This window comes from Anthonomus grandis, chromosome 7 (assembly GCF_022605725.1).
Source record: "Anthonomus grandis grandis chromosome 7, icAntGran1.3, whole genome shotgun sequence".
NCBI classification, from domain to species: Eukaryota; Metazoa; Arthropoda; class Insecta; order Coleoptera; family Curculionidae; genus Anthonomus; species Anthonomus grandis.
In genome coordinates this window covers 4,579,514-4,604,728 of record NC_065552.1, presented here as the reverse complement: position 1 = coordinate 4,604,728, position 25,215 = coordinate 4,579,514, and the positions used below count along the sequence as shown (strand labels likewise).

The 25,215-nt window shown below is 33.5% G+C and overlaps 1 protein-coding gene across 4 annotated transcripts in view; it reads right to left on the bottom strand.

Annotated features, from left to right (window-relative positions):
* Positions 1 to 3,114: 3,114 nt before the first annotated feature.
* The window catches only part of LOC126738993 (septin-2), a 36,494-nt gene continuing 14,393 nt past the window's right edge, over positions 3,115 to 25,215 (bottom strand). For 2 of the 4 annotated variants that reach the window (XM_050444515.1, XM_050444514.1), the window contains 2 exons: positions 16,254 to 16,419; positions 3,420 to 3,560 (listed from right to left, as the gene is read on the bottom strand). In XM_050444515.1, coding sequence (XP_050300472.1) covers positions 3,490 to 3,560; positions 16,254 to 16,419 — 237 coding nt within the window. In that variant the 3' untranslated portion in view covers positions 3,420 to 3,489. Of the gene's footprint in view, positions 3,394 to 3,419; positions 3,561 to 4,337; positions 16,420 to 25,215 lie in introns of those variants that run through there. The other 2 variants (XM_050444516.1, XM_050444517.1) reach the window with 2 other exon arrangements.

Here is a 25,215-nt window from a genome sequence, read left to right as displayed (position 1 = left end):
TGTCCACATTACACTGCTGGATAAGATTTTTGAGTGGTCGATTGCAAATAAGATCTTGGCAAGTTAAAGGAGCAGAAAATAAGAAAATAGTGGAAAACAACAAAAAGAAAATACAATCAGATTTTAAATAAAAAATGGGCCTGATTGTGGACAAACCAAAGCAAGAATACGGGTCAAGCAACGATGGCAATACAGCTAGACGCTTTTTTTACAATCCAGACTCAAGCTCTGAAATAACAGGAATAGACAAGCGTCTTATAATAAATTTTTCGACTATTCTTGGAACTCTTTCTAGTGGCTGTCACATTCAGGTACTAGAGTTTAAGAAACTTTTAGATGAGACTAAACAATTATATTTAGATTTATATAATTGGTATTACATGGTGGTATTACATGGTGGTATTACTTGCATAAGGTTCTGGTACACGGATCTGAAATACTTGATTAATTTTTTTTACTTATAGGACAACTTTCCGAGGATGCTTTAGAAGCGAGACATAAAGAGGCAAGAAAATATCGATTACTTCACACCCGCAAGTATTCTAGAACAAAATGTAATATGGATTTATTAAAAAGACTACTTTTAACATCAGAGCCCATTATCTCATCGCAAAGGACAGTCACTTCAAAGAAAAATGAGAATCGAACATTTTTATTTGTCCAGCTCTTAATGTATTGGTCGCATATTTCCCTGTACATTAGTGTTTTGTGTATGGGCTTTTCCACACACGGTATTCTGGGTTGTGATTTTTTTCTTCAATAAAACACCAATTTTTCGGTAAATAAGTGTAATTAGAAGAATGAAATAAAGCACTGCACTAACCGTACAATTCTGTTATTGTTGTATGAAATATACAAATAAAAATTTTACAAAGTAAAATTCTGATTCTAACCGAATCTTGTGTTATATACTGTTTAATGACCTGTTGGCCTAAAGTTAAAAGTGTGAATGTATATAAAAATATGGATGGAGTGGAGAATGTGGCTGTGTAAAATGCTTACATAATGAAACATTGCATTTTTGATTATAGGAGGATCTTTGTACTATTTGTCGGCTTTAGTAAGGAAATTGAATAAGCGGTTTTAAGAAATTGAAATCTAATAACTCTGTTTATAAAGCTAAGACTGTTTATAAAACTTAATATGCCGCCTGTAATAAAATATTAAATTTATATCATGCGGCTGGAGCGGCGACTAAATAAATTATAGTCTAAACAATTAGATATTAAATTTTCTAAATTCTTTCAATGAAAGGGCCTTATTAGAGGTTATTGGTACAAAGTTGCATAAGTTTCGGAGCGTTACGCTTAGCCCAATAGAAGTAACTGATTTTTGTCCCAAGGTCCTATATACTCGAAGCACTGTGCGGCCGGCCCGAGGACGAGATTAGTAAACATCTGACTTTCGTAGGAGCTGCGTCGTTTGGCGACAAAATGTCCCAAAATATTACGAGAAAATCCAGGCATTTTTAAAATATTTATTCTAATGCGGGTTTTACAGACATGACAATGTGTAAAACCCGCATAAAATTGTAATCTTAAAATGTGTAATATGCTGTGTTTTGCATAATGAAAATTAAAGCGTTATTCTAATAAAAAATAAAATATCAACTCTGATAAAAATATAATAAAAAATCAGAAATAAAACTCTAATAAACAAACTTAACAACATATCATTTTTTAAATAAAAGGCTTAAATAAACCGCTTTCTTTAGCTAAACAAAACTTATCCTAATCGTAAAAGCTATTTCGCACCTCCAAAAGAGTTTCAGGTAAAATGGAATTGGCACCTTCGACAATTTTATTTCGCAACTCCTCTAAATTTGTTGGCCTACTAAATTCATGCTTGTAAATGGTCTGCTTAAGGTAACCCCACAGATAAAAGTCATTTGGAGACAAATCTGGAGATCTAGAAGGCCATTTAATATCGCCAGTCCCACTAATAAGGCGGCTAGGAAAAGTATTTGTTAAAAATTTTTTTACCCTAGCCGCGTTATGAGCAGGACAGCCATCTTGCTGAAAATAAACCGATCCCAGGTCTACATCAGGTAGGATTTGAATGGCAGGAAGAACTTGGTTTTGCAGCAACTCAAGGTACTTTTGGGCGTTTAAAGTGCCATCAATAAAAAATGGCCCTATAACATTGTCGTCCAAAATACCTGCCCAAACATTCAATTTTTGAGGATACTGGGTACGAAACTGAAAACTTCTGTGCTCGTTTTCCTGAGACCAATAACGAACAATGGAAGGATTGTATTTGCCATGTAATGGAAAAGAAGATTCATCAGAAAACAAAATATTTTTTAAAAAATATTCGTTTTCATTTGCCTTTTCCATCATGGTTTCACAAAATTCCATTCTTCGCCACTGGTCTTCAGGAAATATTTCCTGAGTTTTTGAATACTTGAAACATTTGTACCCATATATTTTCTAAATACGAGCAACAGTTTTATGGCTCATTCCCAGTTCCTCTCCAACACTTCTAGTGGACCATGTCGAATCAAGTTCTAGGGTACTGCAAACCATTTCTTCCCGCCGTTCTATATCCTGGACCATTTCAACAGGTGGTTCTTGGCGTTTTGTGTGGCATTTTTTACAATCTTGAAGATAAAAAGATGTCTCAAAATTTCTAACCACATTTAAAACCGTTTTTACATAAGGAATCGGTCTATTTTCAAATGTCACTGAAAGCAAATCTCTACATTGTACTGCCGAATTGCCTCCATAAAACCATTTAATTAGTTGAACTCTTTTGGAAGGGGTATAAACAGCCATAGTGAGAATAACGCTCAAAAATTATTAATGCAACGTGCAGTAACACAGCAAAGTGAGGTGTGCTGACTGCCGGATCAAAAAATAAAAACGAAAAATTCCTGCAAGCCGCAACCAAGCGGTGTTGCCATTATTTTAGGTAAAACGTAGCTCACGATAACACGATCTGTATACCAACTGTCTGCTTAAAAGGTTGTACAGTGTTAAGGGGGTTAAAGACTCAGGCACGGACTCACTTAAATTCATTAACGAAATAGCGATATTGGCAAAATCGTCAATTCATAAGAATTACTTTAAAAAACGTACTGAAAATTTGGAAAATGAAAATAAATAAAACTCGATGTTCCAATTAAACTAATGCTTATTAATATAAAATATTGGACTATAGATTCTAACCTAGCAATAAAATTATTAAACGTAACACTAAAATACGAGTTTGTACTTATCTTTTGTAAGTTAGAAAAAATACTGATTAGACCGATAAATAATAATAATAAATATATGGAATTATATTAATATAAAAGTATATAAAGCAAATACAGACTTTATAAACAAACAAAATCTAGGCGCTAAAAAAACAACTTACTGGACCGTAGAATTTACATAAACTTATGCATGACTTCTGAAAAAGACAAAAGAAAGTAGTTTAGTTACTTTTTTGCTTGTTTTCTTTTTGCTAATGTTAATTTGTTACAAGAAAAAAAAAATAAATTCGGCCCTATACATGCACTACTACGCTACAATTCCTGAAAAAGGTGAGAGTGAAGAAATTCAACAGGCAGCAAAAACCTGAAAGGAAAACTGTTCAAAATATTCGGTTGTTTTCTGATTATTAGAACGGACTGCGTCCAATTTTTGAGGTAATTGCAGGTCCTCTTTACTATTAAAGAAAAACAGATTGAACATTATTATTATGTTTTGGTTTTAAAAAGGCATCATCAAACTTGCACTGTACATTACAAGTGGGTTTCTTATAGTTAAACATTTCTTTTTCAACATTTTACATGAACCATAGTCGTATATAACCCAAGGTTGATTTGGTCACGCATAAGGCCTGTTTAGTACAATTTTTATATAAAACTTAACTAGTACAAGATGTTTATAGAACTTTGTACTGTTTAAAAATGTGTACTAAAAACCTTATACATGGTCAGAAGCTTCGCACAATTATATGCAGTTCCTCCAACTATCAAAATTTACACCTAAAACATGATCATACATTTTGCTCTCCGTTAAAACTAAAATCTATCTTGGAAAGTAAGAGAAACACCCTGCAATTACAACCAAAATGCGACACAGTGTACAGGGTGTGCTAATTAATATTCATGCTGTTAAAAAAGTAAAAAGTGAACCTTTTATAAGGTGATACAATAATCTTTATACACCTAAAACGAATAATTTGATTTCAGGATCATCTGAGAGAAATCAAGACGAGATTCGTCCCGAGGCCGTCACCGCAGAGATACCAAAGAGTGGAAAACTTATCCAGAAAATTCACGTATTATAAGCGATTCGCCAAACTGGTACGACCGGGCGAAACTGCCGTTTAAAAAAAAGCATTAAAACTCCCATTTGATCACATCAGTTTATTGTTTTATGGCCCAAATGTGGCGTAAATATATTACTAATGATAAGTCTAACTATAAATTATATGTAGTTTGATGAGCTAATAATGGTGGGTTTTGCAAAGATTAATTTGTTATAAAATAAGTGAAGAGTTAAGGCCTGGTGGGTGGAGTGAAGAAAAAGTCTATTTAGTGTTTATAGCGACGTTTCAGCGAGTTTTATTGTCATCCTCAAAATATTATTTATTACCTGTACCACGAGGTAATGAAACGTCCATATAAACTAGAAATAGATTTTCCCTAAAAAAATTAAAATTACACACTTATCATGATACTATTGAAATATCCATATACAGAGTGTCTCACTTTTTAAAATTAACATCTAAATTTTCAAAAATTTACTCAGGATAATGTGTTTTTTGGAAGTTACCCATGATTGTTTATAAACTATACAGGAAAATCCTATAATCATCATAAATAGCATTTTTGTTATAATTCTTTGTACCGTAAAGTGGGGTGACTTTGATATCTGGAGGTGACATTAATCATTACTTTATATTCTTCTATAAGTTTATGTTTTATGTTAGTTAATAAATCAGAATTTGAGCACCATGATAAGAGCGTCATCATGTGAGCATCATCCATTCTTAGTTATCTATTCGCGTGAGGTAACGTCGTTTTTCAGGAGATTAAGTCCGGAGGCAGAAAGGTAGGGTAATTCGAGGATAGATGGCGCAGAAGGTGAGATGGCGCAATGGTTTTACCGCTAACGTTAAAGGCGAGCGGCTGTGCTCTGAGGTACTTCAGTTCATATCAGGCATGCCACCGCACCGTTTGTGTTAAATGTCTACTTAAATATCAATTTATACGTGATCCGTATAGTGCAAAAATATGTGTTTGAGCTTTAAATTTAACAATAATTTGATTCACAATATCGTGTCAGGTAAGTAAAAACATTTAAGTTTTGTTATATAACCTCAACATAGCGCATATTTCAAAACGTGTTTAGTTTTTGAGGTGCGCCATCTCTCCTCTCACAACGAGGATAGATGGTTCACTTATTTTTGATAAATGATAAACCAATATATTTGATAAATGATAAACCAAATACAAGCGTACTGGAAGTTGTTCCAGGGCTAGATGGACCGAACAACAGTTAGCCGACGCCATTCAAGCCGTTAATGAAAATAGAATGGGAGTTAATGAGGCTGCTCGTAATTTTGGGGTACCGGCAACCACTCTACGAAGAAGAAAATTGGCAGACAATATAAAGAAAGGTCCTCTTGGACCGTCCTCCACGTTAGGCGAAGGGCGAAGCTGCTGAAAAAAAGGCGGCCACACATATCCTAAAACTTCAAAAAAATGGATTCTCCTACTCGAACTGATGTGCGAAGTATGGCTTTTAGATTGGCCGAACAGCTGGGTATTAAACATAATTTTAATAAGGAATTGAGAGTAGCTTGTTATCCGTGGCTGCAGGTATTTCTGCAGAGAAACCCAAGGCTGTCAGTGAGAAAAGCAGAAGGGGTCTCCATTAATCGATCCTTGGGTATGAACAAAAAAGATGTTGAGACTTACTTTCAGCTGCTAGAAAATACTATGACCGAGAATGATCTTATGAATAAACCTGGACACATCTACAAAATGGATGAGACGGGTTTACAACTTAATAATAGGCCGGGGCATGTTATTGTTGAGAAAGGATCTAAAAACATCGCAAGTATCAGCTCCGGTGAAAAGGGAGTCACCATTACAGTTATAGCCTGTTCTGGCGTTTTTGTTCCCCCAACCTGCGTCATGAAAGGGAAAAACAAAAAGCAAGAGTTCAAGGATGGGATGCCTCCGGGATCCTTGGTTTATATGTCAGAAAGATCGGCTTATGTCAACAGTGACATATTTTTTTTCAGTGGCTCAAAGATCAGTTCGTTCCGAGAAAGCCGACAGGGACAGTTTTGTTACTGCTTGATGGTCATGTTTCACACTGCAATTACGTTGAGATGCTAGAATACTGTATTGAACACAACATCATACTGCTTTGCTTGCCAAGTCATACGACGCAATTTTTACAACCACTAGATAGATGTTTTTTTAGATAGTTTATATATTAAAAATAATCCAGGACGAAAGCTCACTAGATTACCAATTTGGAAAGTTACTTGCTGAAGGATGGAACAACACTGCAAATAATGGAACTTCGGCATTCAAGGCTACGGGAATTATGCCATTTAATCCTTCTGCTATCCCAGATGACGCCTATTTGACTGAAAATAGTATCGTACTTGAGGCTCCCGATGCAGGTGAAAATAAAATTCCAGATGGCAGTTCTCAAAGTTTTACCAAAGCTTTATCTGATGATAATCAACAACCTTGCTGCAGTTGGCAGACTGAAGATGATTCTGTACCAGAAAAACAAAATGAATCGGTTACAGAAACTAATGCAAACACTCCCGTCAAAAGTACCCCTGGAAAAATGCTAGATATAATCTCACCCGTTCCAGTTGTTTCCGCTAACATTAATTCGGTTCGCAAAAGGAGCAAGCAGCTGGCGGAAATTTTAACTACAGAGACAAGAATTGGCGAAAAAAAGAACAAAGCGTCTAAAAAAACACAGAAAGAAATAAAGACCAGTAAATTAAAACCAGTTTTGAAGAAGCCAAAAGTGACCAAAAAGAAAATTGAGAAAGCTGCCAAAAGTGACTCATCCTCAGACGAAGCTCTAGAGCCACAGACAATGGATGACTCTTCAGATGATATGAACGATGACCAAGCTTGCACCGGTTGTGGCGAAATATATTCCCAAACTACAAAATCTGACGACTGGGTTAATTGCTTGCGTTGCTCCAAATGGTTTCACGATTCCTGCTCCAAGTTTGTGAACTTTTGCCACGACTGTGGTGTGGTTGTATGCAAAACAAAGTGACATTTTGGCCAAAACACCTTTTCTACCATACCATTTTATGTTTCTACCATCTATCCTCGAATTACCCTATGTATAAACTTTATGTATATACCTGTTGACAAGTTTCATATTTTGTTAGAAATCCCTCGTCTTATCTCTTATAACGTTCCTCTTTAATAAGTGGTGAGAATCCCAAGTCGGCAGTACAAAATCCCATTTGGAATGTTTAATAATACATTTCATAGGCGCAACGTTAAAGTGGCTGGAGGTCAATCTGTATTTTCCCAAACTGAAGAAATGGCAATTTTAAACTCAATCTTAAAATGCGCCCCCCTAGTATTTTGCATTATCTCTGTTATAGAAAAATTACACAACAAACAACCTTTCGTTAAATCTTGTGTTGATGATACTTTTATTATAATTCCTAAGGATAAGTTACCTGACATTCTCCACCACTTTAACAGCTATCATAATAAAATACAATTTACCTTTGAGATTATCGCGACTAGAAGTACGGATGGCACGATAAGCACCAACTGGTACGTAAAACCAACTAGTAGTGGAAGAATTATACATTTTTACTCTAGCCATCCCATGGGTAATAAGTTGGGAATTGTGATGGGACTACTCCATAGATCGTTTAATTTAAGTCATGAATCAATTAATAATGAAAAAATTAACAAGATTAAATTACTACTTAGAAAAAACAATTGTCCCACCACTTTTATAAACACTTGTATATCTAAATTTTATGGAAAATACTCTACAAAGAGAGATGCTGAACCGACTGATAAGGAGAATGTCATGTATTTTAAGTTTCCTTTTATTAAAGGTTTATCGAATAAAATTAGTAGCTTTTTTAACCCTTTCGCGTCGACTTTATTTTGTAAATTATTAGCCTGAAATTACTGTTGGGTCATATATGTCCTATCCAACTTTCAAAAAATACTGATGGTACATTATGCAATGTACGTATTCAGAAATGCTGTCCCATCAGCATTCAGCAATGCTTGTCAACAAAATATTCAAGCAGCGCCGCCAATTGTTTTAGAATAGGTAGTAGTACAATCTTTTAACCGACAGCTATTGTTTTTGCTTCAAATTTAGCAAAACATCGTGTTATACAGCTTAAAATAATTACGGATATTTTTTCGAATATGTCTAGGTAAGTTTTTAAAATTATTTGTTAAAGTTAAGTGTTTATATTTTACATGTAAATTAGGAAATTCTTGTGGGACACATATGTCCTACCGACTTTTACTTTGGTTTATTATCGTCCCATCAGCATTTTTTATATAAAACTCTTTTTTAGGAAACGTTTAACACAAAAAGAACTAGAGGCTTTAGCAGAAGCAGGTTTATCATCAGATGAAGAGGAAGACCCTTTTAAGAGCAGTGGATCCGAATACGAGCAGGAAGGAACGGATTCCAGTAATGCTTCAGATTTTCTTGAGGTTAGTAAAAAACGCAAGAACAAAAAAATTGCGATAATGAAAATTGATTCTAATGAACCATCAACGTCATCTTTCAATCCAGATGGTGCCTATGAATCCCCTGATTCATCTAACAGTTCGGACGAAAATATCGAACTTGATATTCCGGCCTCTTCTCCTGCTGACAGTTCAATTGTGATCTGGAAAGAAATTGATAATTTTTCACCGCGGTATAAGGTCCCAGAAAAGGTCAACTGTACAATAATAGCTCAGTCAATCGTGGAAGTACATAGCTGGATATTTATATTGCCCAGTGTACCAATGAGCGCCTAAAAATTCTTGAAGAGGTTCAAAATAAGAAACAAATGCTAACTGATTCACACGAAATAATGATTATAACAGGGAGTTTTTTTATAATGGCTTATAAATAAAATGAATTGCCCCAAATGCAGCATTATTGGGCTTCCCATAAGTCTTTGGGCAACCAGGCTATAAAAGAAGCTATCTCTAGAGATAGATTTAGACTTCTGGCTAGTAAACTGTATTTTAACCATCCACAAAAGCCAAATAACGCCAGTAAAAACTTATTATATTGAAGATATTGTTGCGTGCCTCAAATCGACGTTCCCAAAAACAAGAACCGAAAGCAAATTTCAATCCATAGATGAGTCTATGACAAAGTTTAAAGGTCATCATTAAAACAATCCTTACCATTAAAACCAATCAAAAGAGGCATACAAATTTGGGAACGCTGCGACTCTAATACGGGTTATGTTTATGATTTTAATATTTATTCTGGAAGAGAACCAGGTACCCTTGATGGCACCCTAAATGAACGAGTTGTAAAAAAATTGACAGAAACTTTAAGAGATAACCAGGTACTTATTTGTTATGACCAGTTTTTTACTTCTATAAATTTAATGAACACTTTACCTTTTCCTCAAGTTGGAACTTGCATAGCCACTCGAAAGAAAATGCCGAAATTTGAGCAATTTGATAAAAATACAGTGAAAAGAGGAGACATGCAGTGTCTTTGCAATAATTATGGTACAATAGCATTCAATTGGATGGATACTAAAGAAGTAATGGTCATGAGTAACTGTCATACTGATCATGTAGTTGAGGTTGCAAGGACTGGTAAAGATGGTAAAAAAATGACACTAAGTTGTCCCGAAGCAATACACACATATAATTCCTTTATGGGGGGCGTAGACCTGTTCGATCAACTTACAGGCCTATATGACATTGACCGCAAGTCATTAAAATGGTGGAAAAAAGTTTATTACAAGCTATTGTTAACCACAGCAGTTAATACTTGGAAAATCTTCAAGGAACTTCACAACAGAGATACTCCGTTTCTGACATACTTGGTAAATCTATCATACTGGTAATGTTGTATTTCTTTGAAAAAAATAAATAATATGATTTTCTTGATCTTGGTTTATTTTACTATTGGGACATATAAAACCCAAACAAATATATGGCTGGGACATATATAGCCTACACTATACTTACGTTAAAAAAATAAACTTAAGCTATTTTTGTCATTGCGGTAGGTACTAATAAAGAAATAAATTAAAAGACACTAAAGTTTAACAAATAAAAAAAGTCGCATTTTCAAAACCAAATTTTTGATGGGATAAGTATGTCCCAATCGACGCGAAAGGGTTAAGAATACCGAAACTATGCTAGCCTTTTTCAATGTAAAAATCCACCAACCCATTGTTTACTAGGCTTAAAGATAAAATTCCATTAGATAAGCGATCGGGTGTTATCTATCGTGTTCCATGTTCTTGCGGAAAATCGTATGTCGGACAAACTAGGCAGTATTCGGGTTTAAGGGTTAAACGACACACCAACGATTGTCGTACTCAGCATGCAAGAAAAAGCAATAAAACAGTTTTAGCTTGACATCACTTTGACACTGGACATAATTTTTTTTAATTTAATAATGTCGGTATTTTGGATCGGGAAACTATCAACACTAAAAGAAATATTAGCGAAATGATTTACATCTATTTACGTCAAGATAGTGTAAATTTAAGAACGGACTTCTTGAGCCTACTAAGTCATATCTACAAAAGCAAGCATTTAAATACATATTGAGTCCGTGGTTTTTTTTACATTGTTTATTTTTGCTTTGTTTTTTTTCTTTGACTAGCGCATATCTGTGACCATAGCGTAGATATAGGTATTCTCTTTTATCAGTTTGCGGTAACACCAAGCAAAAGTGCGTTTTGTCAAATTATTGTAATTAATTGATCAGTGTATTTGTAAGTAAATGTTATTCAAGTTCGAAAATTAGTGAAGTATCTCATGTTTTTTCTTATTCATTCTCATACATTACTTCATTCTTACGTGTTTTTGGATTAACACTGATTGTGAAGGTAATTAATTAGTTTTTTTTAAACTATTTTGTTTTCTTTCAAATCTTCTCATCTATTAAAGAAGTAACTAATGAAGTGAACTAGCTGATAGTTCTTTTTTTTCGTTTTTGTTTATGAACTCTATGTTTTTTGTTAGTAAGTTTCTAATTCTTTTAACTGCGTTGTCTTTTTTGTATTTATGTTTGAACAAAGACTGTTAATTCTTGCCTATTTTAAGGAAAGGGATTTCTCCCTATTTTGTTACATAAATCCATGTCTTTATTTCAGTGCCTGAAGAAGTTAGAATTAAACCGGAGAAACGTCGCACTAAACTAATAGTGTTTTATTGCTACTCCTAAGTTCCGACGAATCCTGCCATTGGCAAAGCAGTTAATTTAAGGGAGACGAAACTTACAATAATAATTAAGAATGTTAGCGAAATCCGTTTTTAGATCAACGTGGTAGAAAAGTAGTAAACATTTTCAAAACTTGGCAGGCAAAGATGGGGTTAGGAGTATTAAAACGGCACAATACTAGCGTTGCATAACGTGTCTCAGCAAACATAAACAAGGCCTGAGGAAGTGTCAGTCAAGATACTTATTATCAGCAAATATTTCGACAATCTAAAATATACCTAAAAAGACGTACCCAAAACATATTTAACTAAAATGAGATCAATGTCAGAATGAACCAAGAAAAGGAAAAGGCAGCTACAGGCGTGGCGTAAAGTACTTGGAAAAGATCTGAAGAGAACATTTTTACAACAGATGGCGACAAAATGGACCAAACGGCTAACTTGGTTGTAATACATACATAGCTCAACACATAGTTGGAATTCAAGCACCTTTCTGAACTAGTTTAAAAGCATCTTTTTACCTGATGCTAGAAGACTGGAAGGCAAAAAGGTCCTGATTGGTCATAACCTAGCATCTCTTTTCAATGAAGTCGCATTTGTATGCCTTGTGCCATCTTCGACACACATTTGTCAACGACTTGATGTGTTTTTTTTTAGACCCGCACCCGGCACGTAAGGCTATTTTGACAAATTATAAGATGAAACACAGTCAGGCATACCAAAAGATATGAAGAGTACAGGGTGTCCCAAACTCGATCCTCACCATTGGGACCTAGTAAACTAGAAGAGATACGAGGTCGGTTAAATTGAGGCAAAGTTGTGCAATTTGGTGCCCATTAAAACGCCCTTTTGAAATTTTAAAAATTTCGAACACTTCCGAAGATATTTGGAAAAAACCGAATAAAGCGCGATTTCATTTTTATTTTTTTGCGACTCTATTTGAATAAATATAACAAAATAAATTACTCATTCTCATTGCTACTTTCTCTATTTTACAAAATGGTGTCGTCAGATTTTCGAACCGTCGTTTCGTATTTGAGCTGCATCATCAAGTTTGTGTTTTTAAATACGGCCCTGGATTTTTTATTAGGGATTTTAAGAGGCCCTTATGTTCTTAAACCAACGATGTATCGCACTTTCGTGTTAAAGAGAGAGACAAAAAACATATTTAAGACATTAAAAACAAACACCTTTTTTTATAATAACGCATTAATAAAAAAAGCTTAAACACTAACATAAAAAGAGGTTCAAAAATAATACAATTATGCAAATATTCAAATAGTAATCCGCCTGCTTGGATGCATTTTCGTGTCAGTCTGAATTTTATGGATCGCACGCTGAATAGTTCTTGCGGGAATAGCCGTGATCTCCCTTGTTAGGTCTTGACGTAAGGCTTCAAGATGTGGCGTATTTTGATAAAGACGGTTTTGAAGAAATCCCCAAAGAAAGTAATCTAAAGGGTTTAGGTCGGGGCTTCTAGCGGGCCAACGTACGGGTCCTTGGTTTCCAACCCATTTGTTAGGGAACAATTCATTTAATAAATTGGTGACGCATCGTCCATTATGGGGTGGTGCACCGTCCTGTTGCCACCATAGTTGACGTAATACATCCAAAGGTTCTTCCATTAAGGAATCCATTATATTGGTCCTTATTAATTCTGTATATCTTTCGGAAGTCAGATTTTCTTCAGGAAAAAACTGGCCGATAATTTTATTGTGCCACATACCGACCCATACATTAAATGATTGTCGTCCCTGAGGTCTGTATATCTTGATTCTGCCTTGGGTTTTCTATTGACCAATAGTCGTTATGACTATTAAATAGGCCATTTGTTGAAATTTGTTTGAAGTCGGCATCTTCATTAATTTTATCTGGCAACCAGTAACAAAATTCTAAGCGTCTTTCAGCATCACCAGGTCTTTGACTAATATCAATTTTGTAAGGTTTATATCCACGATTATCTAAATTTTTCCAAACTGTCATTCGCGGTAGTGCCACACTTCGTTTGAGATGAAGCTCGAGGATTATTATGTATCTTAAAAATAATTTAAAATTATTCATTTTACTTTCTACTCTGCAATGGTTTTAAAACTTACAGTGTCTAAGATAATTTGTTCCTCTTCGGGATCGACTCATCTTCCATATTTAATCCTTGGTTTAACAAAACTTCCGTATTGAGCTAAATGCTAATGCGGCTGTCTTCTTTCTGAATATTCCAACAAATAGCGCTCACAAGCCACTTTTGAAATTCGATACGACATATAATAAATCCTTATCATGTTACTTTTTTTCTTCAAAAGAAAAAGGCATTTTGGTTAAATACGCATTAACAATTAGGGAACGAACAGAAAAATATTTAATAGTTTTAACCGACGCACCGCCACTTTGATAAATAATTGCTAAAATGTCTACATATTTATTTCAGGGCCTAAGATTTAAAGAATTCTACTTTAAATATCGTATTATATATTAACCTTTTTTTTTGTTGTTATTGAAAGAAAAGGTTTTTAATCCTATTAAAAATATATTTTTTGTCTTTAACACACGAGTCCTTATGGAAATATCCATTAATATAAAATTGTTGAATAAGTGCGATACATCATTGGTTTAGGAACATAAGAGGCTCTTAAAATCCTTAATAAAAAATCCAGGGCCGTATTTAAAAAAACAAACTCGATGATGATAGCTCAAATACGAAACATCGGTTTGAAAATCTGACGACACCATTTTGTAAAATAGATAAAGTAGCAATGATAATTTATTTATTTATTTATTTATTTACACCACTCCACAGAATAAATTCCAATTAATGAGTGGGAAAATTACAACAATAAATTACAAAACATAGGTATCTTAAGAAAATTAAAAAGAATACAATATTATCAATAATTACAAGCAAATGGTATTAAAAGAAATATAGACAAAGTAAATTAAAAGTAAAACATTTAGGAAAAGTGTACTCTTTTAATTTCCGACAAACTGCAATTAAAGATGTCACACTGATCCAGAACAGAGTCATGTATGTTACATGCTCTGCGCAGAGGAGAAAATTTACAAATGTTGGTTCTAGGTCTTGATAGGTAAAAAGTTGATGTATTCCTTGCTGATATGCGAGGCACATGAAAATTTAGTTGCTGCAATAGATCTGGTGAATCAATAATATTATTTACCAACTTAAATAAAAATTGCAAATCAGCGGATTTTCGCCGATCCTCCAGCAAAGCAAACGAAAATCTTTCCAATAAACGCTGATGTGGGAAACCAATTTCTGGGTACACTCCGTCACTCTTGTACCAAAGATATTTGAGAAATTTTCGTTGAATATTTTCAAGTTCATGAATATGATTTGTATAATATGGTGACCAAACTTGGGATGCATATTCCAATATTGATCTGACATAAGAAAAGTACAGGATTTTTAGACTAAGAACATTATTAAAATTTTGAATAATGAATAATTTATTTTGTTATATCTATTCAAATAGATTCGTAAAAAAATAAAATTGAGATCGAGAATTTTTGGTTTTTTCCAAATATCTTCGGAATTATTCGGAATTTTTGAAATTTTAAAAGGGCGTTTTAATGGGCACCAAATTGCGCAACTTTGTCTCAATTTAACTGACCTCGTATCTCTTCTAGTTTACGAGATCCCAAGGGTGAGACTCGAATCTGGAACACCCCGTACAAGAGATCAGAGTCCATTCTCGCGAAAAAAAAGTAAATGCGTCATCTTGTCTTTATTGGGTCATTCTCTCTGCTGGTTTCATCTGCTTGGCTTAATAAAGATCACAGTCACAGTATTTAATAAATTTATCAATTAACATGTTTACACACAACCGTTAATGCGCATTAGCGAAATGCGAATTAAAATAAAACGCATGTGTAGACACCCGTAAACCGTTTTACCGTTCCTAATTCGCATTATTTTAAAACGTTTTAAATATTTTTGGTGATCTCGCTGTAATGCGCATTAAGGTTCTGTGTATACGGAAGAATTTTCAGTGCTGCCAACAAACACAAATTTGAAAACCGAGACAGGGAGAAAAAATCTTCACTTTGATTTTGTTGTCGTGTGCCTTATCATGTTTTCGCAAAATGTAAAGAATTATATTCTTTAAATTTTTTTAGATTGATCGATTTGGGTATGAAACACACATACTAAGAAAACATGTTTAGACGTCTTTTAATAAAATTTTTAAAATTAATATGCTGTAAGAATTTGTATGCTCATTTGACAAAGTTTTGTATTTTTTCTCACTTACAAAAAATACAGAAATTGATCAATGCCACCCCACTTTACGATATCTTGCATTTTGTCTTTTACTTAAAACGAATCTGCTGTTAAATTATTGACACTTCTTATGGACCCACCCCCCTCGTATATATGACTAATTTTTCACAAATTATTTCCTTTTCATGCTCTATGTAGAAAGTTAATGATCATGTGGCAAATTAATCTCGCAAAACCACCCCTAATTAATTTAAAATGTACTATAAAAACTTGTATAAAAGTAAAAAAAAGAATAGCCTTAATACAAAATAATATTAAAGACACTTACACAATAATAGCTATGTCACATTTAGTTAGTAGTCAAAATTATACTTTCTAGCAAACTTTTAGGCGACTAAAAGATTTTTGGCATAGAATTTTTGATATTCGCACACTATTCGAGTCTGTTAACCCTTTTTTTCTCTCTCGTTTAAAATTAAAATTTGAAAAAGAGGGGTGTAAGTTGATGTTAAAGTGCGACCACACCACACAAAAGGAGCGTTATGTATATGACGACAATATTAGTGTTTTAGATAATAAAAGTTTGATTCATACAATAATAATGTTGTTTGTTACTGATTTATTTCTTCTTACTTTTTCCTAGAGTTAGAGTGTGATGGCTGCTGGATCCCATCTGTTGATATTGGGATTTTCTCCTGTTGAACTCGACCATCTCGTCTTCCAGTTTCTTTCTCGCCTCTTCGATTTTCTTTTTTTCGTCCGTGTGGTCTTTTTTTAGTTTGTCGAATTTCGCGTGGAGCTAAAACAGGAAAGCTACAGTTACTACCGCTACTTTACGTCCAAAAGGTTTATGTATACGAGGAAGTTTCTGGACTATTTTTGAAAAATTACTATGTCACTATAGCTAAGTAAAAATTTACCCTTATTTGTTAATATCTTAAAGAAACACGCATTTTTATCTGAGTGTAACTCAGCCAATTAAGCCGTTCAGCGGAAAAGTGGTCTAACTCCCTTAAAGTAGAAATTTAGAAAATTGATATTTTGCATCTGGATGAATTAAAAAATCACAGTAACATATTCTTTACTTTTTTGTACATATTTATAATAACCCTGTACTAAAATTTCATATGGTAAAAATTTTTACTGATTGCGCCCATTAATTACATTTTTGCCGCCCAATGTCATTCTTCCAGTAAGTTTTTTTCAAAAACATAGCGGAAAAGTGGTATAACTTGGAGAGTTACAGTTATGGTCATATAAATAGCACACTTTTCTAAATTGCGATAAAAAATATTAAATACCATTTTCTATTTTTTTTATAATATATTTAGCTTAGATGTTCTACAAAGAGTTGTATTTAATTAAAATTAAAAGAGTATTTTAAATATATAAGAAACATAACAAAAAAACTAAACAAATTCTGGCCATTTAAATAGCACACTTAAAAAATATTTACTTTCACCAAAACCAATTTAATATTTTGTTGGGTATCCTTTATTTTTTATAACTTCACTTAATCGCTTGGGTATTGACTCCACCAATTTTGCACACACGCTTGCCGGAATACTGTTCCAAGCCTCTTGGAAGTTTTGCCATAGTTCATCCAGATTTGAGGGATTTAATACCTTAATTTTGGTTTTAACGTGATCCCACAAATTTTCCAGAGGGTTCAGGTCTGGGCTTTGTGGCGGCCATTCCAAAACATCTACCACATTTTTAGTAAACCATCGTTTTATTGATTTTGCAGAATGTTTTGGATCATTATCGTGCATGAACTTACACGTAATTGGCATAAAATGCTCCATGTATGGTTCCATAACATTCTGCAAAATCTCCCTATACTTGTATTGGTCCATTATTCCCTCTATACGATGAATAGGTCCAACACCATGCCATGACATTGCTCCCCATATCATAATTGATCCTTCTCCATGCTTAACAGTTTTAATTGTGTACCTAGGGTTTAAGGCACGATTGGGAGGACGTCTAACATAGCATTTTCCATCATTTCCAAATCTATTAATCTTGGTTTCATCGCTCCATAATATGGTTTTCCAAAAATTAATGTCCTTATTTATATGTTGTTTAGCAAATGCCAATCTTTTTTTAATATTTCTTTTTGAAACAAGTGGTTTTTTCCTAGCTACACAACCTTTGAGATCTTTTTCACATAATCTTCTTCTTATTGTTCTTGCAGAAATATTGACGCCATATTGGTCTGCTATTTCACGTTTTATTTGGGCGGAACTTAAAAATGGATTACCCTTGCTTATTCTAATAATAATTTTATCCATGTTATACGTGGTTTTTCGAGGCCTTGTTAATCTTTTCTTGTTCATTGTGCTTTGAGTGGTCTCATAGAGAGCCAGAGCATTATAAACCATTTTCCTAGAGCAATTTAAATCTTTTGCTATAGCAGAAATAGAAAAGCCTTGATTTTTCTTTTCTATAATAAGAGCTCTCCTCTCTGGTCCACAATGTTTCTTTCTACCCACTAAAAACAAAACTACTCTTGACAATATTCAAAAATTTAAAAGTTAAAATAATACTTATTAATTAACACTCGATATATTTAATAAGAATGAAAGGTGTGCTATTGATGTGTCCAGCCTTAAAACGTTAATATTGGAATAAAATTCTGTATGTGCATATATTTTTAAAATAAACATAAAGTCTTGCATATTAGGAGGAGATTAACTGCTTAAATATTTTCTTATCAGTCAGGAATTTGTTTTTTGTAAGTAATATATGAAAAGGCTAAGTGTGCTATTTATGTGACCACAACTGTATATTACTTTTCCTCGTAAAAGTTAACCAAATTTCACAAAACTGATGAACCAAAGAAAAATAATAGCTGTAGTATGTTTACTATGATATCTATTACTGATTAAAGTGGTCAAAAAATATAGAGCTTGAAGAGCAAAACATTACTACTACTTATCTTACATACTAAACTTACAGTAAGGAGACTAAGAACAAGTTATTAAACAAATTAATCTTCATCAGAATCGAATAATGGACCACTGTCAACAGCATCTTCTTTGGTCAGTAAGTCCAGGACGAACTGATGCTGAATCGGGGGAATCCACTGAAGAAGTTCTATAATATCTTTTTTCTTAGCTATAGTAACTGATCTACACACTACGAACCATAACACTAAAAAAACCTGACTAAACAAGAAAAAGCGAGTTTAATAGGACCTGGCGCGACATCGGAACAGCGTTGTGCCTTGACTTATACCAACATTCCAGCGAACGAATCCATTTGAGAGGAATAACGTTAGGAAGCTCTTATCTTAGCTAAGTTAAAATTTTGACTTAAACCAGTTTTCGACTGAATATATTAGACCAGTAGAAACATAATTAATGGTATAACTCAAAAATTAAAAAATACTGACATATACCACTTTTCCTCTGAGCGGCTCAATTATTGACCTACAGGAATTCTTTATATATGTCAAATATAAGATAATTTGTGAAGTCTGCGATGTAGTCTGCTGATTAGCATACTCTTAGTTTTTCACATGTGAACTATCTATCGCATTTAAACTTATTATTTATAAACGAGCTAAAGAGTAAAGGTCCCAGTATAGAGCCCTGTGGTACACCTGAAGGAGTTTAATTAGGAATTAATTATTTCATGTGAGCTGTGTCCACAGCATTCAACTTATTGAGAGCGATTTATAAGGTAATATAAGGAATAGATAAGAGCAGTTAAACGGGATGAAACCCCAAAAAGATCCGAAACATTTTCTGTAAAAATACAATTATCAAAGTGATCGAAAGCTTTCGAGGAGTCTATAAATACTACATCAACTTGAGAGTAATTATTTATAGGCTCTGAAATGAATTCCGTAATTCAAATTCAAATATATTTATTGTCTAACAGGAATCTAATCCTAATTACTAAGACAATATATCAAAATATAAGTAATAACAATTCATATATCATGAAAAATATTAATTAATAATCATATATAAAAATATAACTAACATATTAACTAAAAAGGTTTACGATATTATTTGACAATAATTTTTTTAAATGACGACATCCAGACTCAAATGGACCAAGTTAAACAAAGAGCATGCTCTGTATAAAGGCTCTTTCTTTGCTAAATTTGTGCTATGTGTTTCTAATAACTAAAAAAAAATGTTTTGTCTTCTAGTATTAACGTAAGGCACAACAAAGTGTAGAGCTACTAGCAATTCCGGGCAGTTAATATGACCATTACACAATTTGAAAAGAAAAAGCAAACCTCCACAAATGGTTTCCTGATGAAGGGAAAGCATATTGAATCTGCTGAGTAACAAGTGCTGATCGTGTCCTTGTTCCGGATAAATTCCATCAGTTTTAAAAGCGATATGTTTCAGAAATGTACGTTGAACAAATTCAAGTCTAACAATGTGAACAGTATAGTTTGGATACCAGAGTGGAGCCGCATAAAGTAATCGCGATTTTATTAGGGAATTAAATAAGATGATTCTACTTAATATACTAGTGAAGTCTGATGTAGCTCTTATAATGAAACCAAGAGATTTTAAAGATGAAGTCGTAAAAAATGTCATCGTAATAAGATTAGAAGTAGTGGATCTGCTCTTCGTAAATCCATGCTGTCAACTGTCGATAAAATGTTTCATAGGAAAGTACAATGACGGATCAAGGACCCACTCAAAAACTTTATGAGAAGAACTTCTAACTACTGAGAAGCTATTAATAAGAAGAACTGGCCTATCGACGATATTTTTTTGAAAATGACTGAATTATTGAAAAGAAGAAGAAAAGAGAGTATTATTGACCGTATTGGTCTTTAATTTAAAATATGAATTTAGGTTGTTAAATAAAAAAAATAAAGAATTAGTAATTAAATATAATTAATCAATAACAATTTATTACTTTAATGTTGCTTTAATTATACTTGGATTAAATGAAATTTGAATGGACGGATGGGTAATAACAGGAAGGAAAAAGGAGAGTAAAGGTATGGGAAGTGAGGGTTAGAAAATGGGTACAAGGGAACCAATGGAAGGAGGGAGACTTACTATAGACTATAGAGACAGCTCAGGGGATCTTCTCAAAGGGAAGCCGACTAGCACTAACCACTTTGGTAGTGGATTCAACAAGAGTTCAATAAAAATATAAGCGCCACCTGTTTTATCCCAGATGGATAAGAAAATCCTGATGACCAAGAAAACAGGAAATTACTAAAAGCACTATACCTATAAACCTGAAAGAAAATCTCACAAGGAAGAACAGACAGTTTTAAGTGAATCTATATTAAAAGAAAAGTTAATAATCAAACTTATTATTTTAAAAACAAGTTATGTTGCCCTTCCTAAATATAGTGTCTATATCAAGACTAAAATCTCATATTATGTTGTTTGGGGCTAAAAGTTCGCGTGAGTACTTTCGAAATAGGCCTATTTATCCAGTTTACAAGATCTATACGGTCTTTTTCAATAAAATAACTAATATGCACCTAGTTACTATGAAACTATTCAAAACAACGGTGTGGTAGTAAAATTTAATAATGAGAGTGATAACAGTGTAATTTTGAGGTTAGTATTTAGTCTAATATACTACAGTGAAGCTAATGAATGTTGATAGGACTTTGGTTTACTGGTTAGGTTGTTTTACTGACTGCATGGTTCACTATACGTCACAAACATTGATCAAACGGGGCTCCAAAAGGGCTGCATGATTGCGATGGGGGACCTGGGTGGATCGGTTTAACAGTGAATGTCAATGTAGATTTTGTGGACGTTATTGAAGTAGATGAGTGGAGATTTCTACCTCTTATAATAGTGGATAAAGACCATACCGGGGGATAAAAAAAAAGCCTGAAAGTGGAAGAATACCCAGATTGAGGAATCGCCAATAGAGTAAGTAGATATAAGCATTGATGGTTAAACTTAACGGTATGCGTGAGTCTACTTATATAAAATTACATGTGTAATATGTAGATTATCATAAACCAAGATGCCAAATGAAAATATTAGGACTTACCAATGGAATTGGCCTTTTCTCGGGAACACAAAACTGGACACTTAAACTAAGAACCTTGAAAAAGTTGGGATTTAACTACACCACTTATAATCCTGCACTATTGCAGTATGGCATTTAGTATCCAGAAACTAAAATACCCAAAAGGTGAGTTTTCAACTTTTCATTGGAGTAAAATCGGCAAAAATACCAAGAAACAACCTTCTTCAAGACTCATAGAGGTCAAAGATTTTCGCGCTAGAAATGGTTTTAGTAGGGATATAGGAGAATGAGCTGGGATCTTATTGGCTAGGATATGACTTCTGACATTAGTGAAATCAAAACAATTAAAAAAATTAATGTTATGATCAATAATTTGAGTTTCATCATAAGGGTTGAAAATGATTGATATCAAAAATAGAATTAATACTGAAATGATAACTGTTTATTTTATTAATTTTAACACCAGAATAACTTAGAAATTGCCTCTTAAAGTTCTATAATCGAGCTATGCTTTCGCTAACATTTTAGATTCATTTTATTTTCTTATTCTTTATGTATCTGACGAAAATAAACTGTAACAAGGTATTAGGTGAGTTTTATGATATTGAAAAGTATGATAAAAATGATTTAAAGTTATTCAATTTTGCATTTGAGATTTGTTGAGGATATATATAATTAATGTTTAAAATTATAGATTTTAGGGTCACCTGATCACCGTAACTCTTTTGCTATTGATTCGATTGGGTTGATATCTATCCGATTTTGTTGAAATTTGATATTTGGGCCTTATTTGGGATACAATTAATAAATTTTGACATATAACACACTTTATCGACACACAACGCGACCATATAAATACATTATGGTTCTTTGAAGCATGATACTCCAAGAACTGGTCCTATTTTTCCTTTGCATATAAACTTTAGCCCCCACGACTAACCAGACCTAAGCACACCTGATAATTTGTGTTTTTCTCTAAGAATTCCTTTAAGGCTCTTCACAGACAATACCTAAAGGTTCCAATCTGGTTTCCCCGGACCAGAAGTATAGGACCTAAGCGACTATAATTGCTAGGTATGGATACCAAAAGCAGTAATAGATCGCATTTCAAAGGGTTTTGGCATGGGAAAGTTTGATAACGGATAGACGATAATGCCGTTTCTTTTTTGAATATCTGGGCAATGTGTTCTTCTGCGGCTACAGAAAAATTAAATGTCTATTTCCCACAGGTATCACGACTCCTGTATTGCATATTGAAGCGATAAAAGAGAAACGTTAAAAGTGTTAAAATAGTCTCTTACTCAAATAAAAGATAATTAGCCCAGTACCATTCCAAATCAATTTAAAAACCTTATATTCTGGAAAACTCCATGAGATGAAAAAGAAAATGAATTGAAAAAGAACTCGGGGAAAAAGGGCAATAGTGCCTTTAATTTTAATATCTGATGCATGGCAGCAAGTTTTGAGAAAAGAAAAGAAAAAGTACTAGAAGAAAAAAATAATTGAAAGAACTAAGAATTATTAAAAAATAGGAAAAAAAATTACAAGTCCAACTGATACTATTTAAAGTAGGAATTCAAATAGGAAACCATGTGATAGTCAAACACAATGCAGCATATTTTTCAGGCTCGGTGTTAGAGATCAAAAGAAAAAAATGAATATAAAGTTAAGGCAATGGAAGCCAGTGGAGAAATTTAAAAATCTCATCCATTCTTCTCTAAGAGGCCAACATACAAAATTAACGAAAAACAAATAAAAACACAAAGTCACGGTCTCACAACATGTAATTAAACGGGCTATACGTGTTCTGATGATGCTCTAGTTAGAGCATCATCCATCAGCCATCCACACACTTCACAGTACATAAATAAACAATAATTTTAAGGTTATGCATTGTACAAAGCAGAAATTAAAAAAATAAAAAGTGGAACGCAACAACATAGACTCAACTTTCTGGACTCGAAGGATTTCATTACAGTTAATAGAGACCCCACCAACTCGTATTTTACGAAAGTTAAGCAAACATTGGACAGATGTAGCTTAACTCTCGATTTCTTTAACACTAAAAAAGAAAAACTGTATCCTATGAATCCTAGAACTCCGATCCTTTATGGTCTACCCAAAATCCATAAGACCAATTTTCCCATAAGACCAGTGGTTTCCTTTGTTAACTCCCCATGCTATAATCTTTCCTCTTGGTTGAATAATGTTCTCAGGAAGGTGACCAACTTTAAAAGTATTTATTCGACTAAGAATTCTGTTGATCTAACCAACAGTTTGAAAAATCTTATTATCCCTCATGGTTGTAAACTTGTTTCCTTGTAAAAAATCTTTTTCCCAGCATCCCTCCCAAAGATTGTTTAAAGTTAGTGAGAACTCTCCTATTAAAAACATCTCTTAGTCGTATAGTCATTGAGGGTCTTTTGGACTTACTCAATATAGTGATCAACCAACATTTTTTCCAGTTTGACAATAACATTTTCAGGCAGGTCTCGGGTTTGGCTATGGGTTCTTGTCTTTCCCCTCTGCTAAGCGAGATTTTCATGAGTCATCTAGAAAGAGAAATAGTTGAGGGTAGGTTTAGAGATTGCCCCACGATATATAAGAGGTATGTGGATGACATTTGAATTCGAATCGAAGAAGAAAAAGATGGTTGTTTGTCTTTTCTTGACCTTATAGTTAAGAAATGCAACAATAAACTTATTTTTGAAATATATCGTAAGCCCACTACTACCGATAATGTAATTCAGTACTCTTCAAATTCTCCCTACTCATATAAATTTGCCTCCTTTAATTCATTTTTCTATAGATTGTTTAATATCCTCTTGTCAAAAGAAGCTTTCGCTAAAGAATTGAATATTATAAAACATATTGCTCTCAACAACGGATTTCCCCTTCATTTAATAGACAACATTTATTACAAATTTTTTAATAAATATAAATTGACCTACAATATTGTTCATAATAACTACTCAATAAGTTCCTTTAGATCCTTGACCTTTTTTGGTTCCATCTCCGTAAATTTAGTAAGATTCTTTAAATCCCTAAATGTAAAAATCGCGTTTAAGACAGTCAATAATTTAAAGAACCAATTAGTCAGTAGAGTGGACAAGGCAGGCATCCTTTCTAAGTCGGGAGTTTACTCTTTAAAATGTGACGATTGCAACGCAGTATACATTGGCCAGTCTGGAAGAAAAATCTCTACACGCATTAAAGAACACGTAGCGCTTTTTGAAAAATTTAAAAATACCAATGTCAGTGACACCAAATCAGCGTTTGCGAATCATTGGCTGGCCTCTACTCATAATTTTTCTCCGGGGGTGGGAGCTGAAATGCTTCATGAATGCCCTAAAGGTAAGAAGCTTGACCTTTTGGAGAAAATGGAAATTACAAAAGCTAAAAAGAGTCCTGTTCTCGTGTGTGTGAATGACGTGTTTACTTTTGAACCTAATTTAATTTTTAACAATTTAATTTAGCTAAGTATCGTTTAACATTTTCCTTGTAGTCACTTTCTTCAATTTACATTGCTAACGTGTTAAGTTGTTTTAGTATTAGGTCCGTATAGCCGAGAGGTTTTACACTTATACTTATAACCTTGTTGTACCGGGTTCGA